This window comes from Gossypium arboreum, chromosome 10 (assembly GCF_025698485.1).
Source record: "Gossypium arboreum isolate Shixiya-1 chromosome 10, ASM2569848v2, whole genome shotgun sequence".
Taxonomy (NCBI): Eukaryota; Viridiplantae; Streptophyta; class Magnoliopsida; order Malvales; family Malvaceae; genus Gossypium; species Gossypium arboreum.
The window spans coordinates 109,004,581-109,008,811 of NC_069079.1; the positions used below are offsets into that span (position 1 = coordinate 109,004,581).

Here is a 4,231-nt window from a genome sequence, read left to right on the forward strand (position 1 = left end):
TCGCCAATTGAGAAATTGTGTTGTGCTCTAATCTGGACGACTCGAAGGTTGAGGCAATATATGTTATATCATACGACTTGGCTAATTTCAAAACTTGATCCATTAAAGTACATGATGGAGTCAACAGCACTAAATGGAAGAATGGCAAGATGGCAAATATTGCTCTCAGAGTTCGATATAGTCTATGTAAGTCAAAAAGCTATAAAACAAAGTGCAATAGTAGAATTTTTGGCTAACAGAGCTCTAGAAGATTATGAGCCATTAAACTTTGATTTCCTTAATAAGGAGTTGATGTATGTAACAACTATTGAAGAACGTCTATGGAAGATGAACTTCGACGGCGCATCCAATGCGGTAGGAAATGGAATTGGGGCAGTCTTGGTATCCCCAAATGGTGATCATTATCCATTCACATGTAAATTGGATTTTGACTGTACGAACAATATGGCTGAGTATGAAGCATGCATTATGGGGATTCAAGCGGCCAGAGAACGAAAAATTAGAACTCTAGAAGTATATGGAGACTCTGCGTTGGTAATATACCAGCTTAGGGGTGAATGGAAAACAAGGGACCCCAAATTGATTAATTATCGAAAGGTAGTTTTGGAGTTACTTGAAAATTTTGATAACGTCACTTTTAGTTATCTCCCATGGGACGAAAATTAGGTGGCGGACTCTTTGGCGACATTGGCTTCCATGATTAAAGCAAATAAACAAAAGGATATGAAACCAATTCAGATGAGCATTTCGGAGGTTCTAGCTCATTTCTGTAACATCAAAGAAGAGGAAAAGGATGACCATACGTGGTATCAAGATATATTACGGTATGTGAGGAATCGTAAATATCCTGAGAAGGCAACTGAAAACGACAAAAGAACTTTAAGGAGATTAGCCTGTAAAGATGTGCTAGATGGGGATATCATTTATAAAAGAAGGAAAGATCAAGTACTTTTGAGATGCGTTGACGCTGTGGAAGCTAAACAAATCCTGGAAGAAGTACATGAAGGAGTTTGTGGTACACATGCTAATGGCTTTACGATGGCAAGACAAATCATGAGGTTTAGATACTATTGGTCTACTATAGAAGGAGATTGTATCAGCTATGCTAAGAAATGACGCAAATGCCAGATATACGGGGACAAGATTCATGTACCACCTTCACCCTTGCATGTTATGACTTCGCCATGGCCCTTTTCCATGTGGGGCATGGATGCCATTAGGCTAATATCACCAAAGGCGTCGAATGGGCATCGTTTTATTTTCGTGGTTATCGGCTACTTCATGAAATGGGTAGAGGCAGCTTCTTATGCTAATGTCACTAAGTTAGTAGTAGGTCGATTTTTGAAGAAGGAAATCATTTTTCGATATGGAATGCCTGAGAAGATCATATTAGACAATGCATTGAACTTGTACAACAGCACGATTGCGGAAGTTTGCAGCCAATTCAAGATTAAACATCATAATTCATCTCCATATCGTCCAAAGATGAATTGGGCAGTGGAAGCTGCTAACAAAAACATCAAGAAGATAGTAGGGAAAATGACTGAAACATACAGAGATTGGCATGAGAAGTTACCATTTGCACTCTTAGCTTATCGAACGTCCATCAGAACTTCTATTGGGACAACTCCTTTCTCGTTGGTTTATGGGATGGAGGCGGTGTTACCTATTGAAGTAGAAATACCTTCTCTTCAAATTTTGTCAGAGATAAAGCTGGATGAAGCGGAATGGATTCAATCGCAGTATGACCAATTGAACTTGATCGAAGAAAAGAGGCTAAAAGCTATTCGTCATGGTCAGATGTATCAGAAGCGAATGATGCGAGCCTATGACAAGAAAGTTTGTCCAAGAGAATTTCACGAAGGGGATCTTGTATTGAAAAAGATTTTCCCCATACAAAAGGACTTCAGGGGAAAATGGATGCCAAATTGGGAAAGACCATATGTCGTGAAGAAGGCTTTCTCTGGTGGTGCGCTGATTTTGACAGAAATGGATGGGAAGAGTTTACCCAATCCAGTGAATTCAGACTCAGTCAAGAAATACTTTGTCTAAAAGGGAGGGTAATCCAAAGTGAAAACCCACAAAAAGCGCTTTGAGACTTCGGAAAAAAAATGGAGAGGCTAAGGTAAAAACCTGCAAAGGGAGTTTTGAGACCAAAGGGGTTTTGAGTTGAAAACCCGAAAGGGCTGCTCAAATTTTGAGAGGCATGCAATGACCTTGTTATGCTAGATTTAACGGGAAGTGGAGTGTGTTACATACCAGGGCATCAACAAAGTACTTTTGATCTTCTAAACATATGTTAAAACTCAAAATAGTTTCATGGGATTTGTATACAGAAGCCCAAGTTGTGATATGTTGGGCATTAATTTTTTGTTCTGATTACTATCTTTAGATTCTTTTTCTTCTCAAAAATGTGTTTTCAGATTTCTCTTATTGTATCCTAATGATGTATTTAACTATTCATAAGATCAAACTTTTGTCTTCTAAAGTGTGATTGATGAACTAAATATTTTTACAAACGAAGTTTTGCATATTACTCTAGGAATTGCTAGAGAATTCAAGAGACTAAAACATAACAATTGTTTGAAGAATTCCCATGAGTAAGGGTCGAAGGTATTCGGGGAAATTTCTTCAGTCCAAAGAATGTTTGGACATTTCAAATGATTCAATCTTAGGAGAGGATCGTTTCCAGTAGAATGGTACAATAGGACTAATCTAATTCAGAACATAGGAGCAGAATTTGATCGATATTCTGAGGAATTTTGATGGGTGAATGAGTAAAGACATCTGAAATAGGAATCATTTTCATAACATCTTGCATCATAATAGGTCTACTTAGGGGCATTTGACTCATTTCAAACATGAGGCATAAGTTCATACACATTCTACAGGTTATGTCCCCTAGGGGATAATGTAGATCACCGGTGACAGATTTGGCGTCTCTGTATTGTCAGAGAGCAGATCGAAGATAGCAGATTTGACATCTCTGTATTGTCAGAGAGCAGATCGAAGATAACAGATTTGGCGTTTCTATATTGTCAGAGAGCAGATCGAAGATAGCAGATTTGGCATGTTTGTATTGCTAGAGAGCAGATCGAAGATAGCAGATTTGGCATCTCTGTATTGTCAGAGAGCAGATCGAAGATAGCAGATTTGGCGTATCTATATTGTCAGAGAGCAGATCGAAGATAGCAGATTTGGCATCTCTGTATTGTCAGAGAGCAGATTGAAGATAGCGGATTTGGCGTCTCTGTATTGTCAGAGAGCAGATCGAAGATAGCAGATTTGGCATCTCTGTATTGTTAGAGAGCAGATCAAAGATAACAGATCTGGCGTTCCTGAGTTTGCAAGAAGCAGGTTGAAGATAGCCAATTTGACATTCCTGAAGCTATCAGAATACCTCTGAGGCAGATGAGGATCAAGATTTTGAGACTTGGCCAGGCCGGACAAATTAGGTCCTTTTATAGTCTTTGCTCTATTCCTGTTACACAGTAATGAGCAAAGAGGGGTAGCTGTAATGACCAAAATTTTCCCGGCCCGTAAATAAATAAATAAAAAAATTATTAATAAAGTCCATTTATAGTCCAAAACTCGGTTAGCCCAAATCCATTAACCCTATACCCGTTTACATTTATAATCCAAATGATAACCCAAAATCCATTTAACCTAAACTACCCACTAGCCCGTTTACACCCTCAACCCAAAACACATAGGGCCCATGTGGCCCAACTTGTTAACAGAAGATGGAAAGGCCTAGGGTTTCAGAAACCCTAGGCGCCGCAAGCATCTCAACAAACACACCTCTTCGCCTCACCCCGTGACTCCAGCTCCGAATCGCGCCGTAGTCAACGCGTAAATCAATGCCAGCATCATCGCCCCAATCAGTGGACCATTGAATCGTCATCAACGCCCAATTGTCACAGTTCATCGCACGATTTTTTGTCATTACCTGCAAAAGAGGAAAGAAAAACAGCAGCAAATATGGCAGCAAAATAAAATCACAGATTGTAAATTTGTTTTCAGTGGCTATAAAAGCCCGAATCAAGAAAATGTAAAGGGGATATAGTCATAGATTCAATAAAAAATAGTTATATACAGATATTCACAAGAAAAGAAACATCAACAAATTATCGAAAAAATAGAGGTGAATCTTTTACCCATTTTATGATCATTGTTTTGTCATAAGTAAATAAAAATATCGCTAAAAATAAGAGGAGGGCCTTACCGATGG

At 38.8% G+C, this 4,231-nt stretch overlaps 1 protein-coding gene across 1 annotated transcript; it reads left to right on the forward strand.

The window, feature by feature from the left end:
• The first annotated feature begins 444 nt into the window (after positions 1 to 444).
• LOC108479566 (uncharacterized) lies at positions 445 to 1,116 on the forward strand. Its single transcript, XM_017782251.1, has 2 exons — positions 445 to 534; positions 667 to 1,116. The coding sequence occupies exons 1-2, from the start codon at positions 445 to 447 to the stop codon at positions 1,114 to 1,116; spliced, it is 540 nt and encodes a 179-aa protein (XP_017637740.1).
• Positions 1,117 to 4,231: the final 3,115 nt, after the last annotated feature.

What these genes read in the sequence shown, in the direction of transcription:
- LOC108479566 (XM_017782251.1), top strand. Translation starts at nt 445, where the DNA reads ATGGCTGAGTATGAAGCATGCATTATGGGGATTCAAGCGGCCAGAGAA. An exon ending in TATATGGAGACTCTGCGTTG is followed by an intron (nt 535 to 666) that starts GTAATATACCAG and finishes GACGAAAATTAG; the next exon opens with GTGGCGGACTCTTTGGCGAC.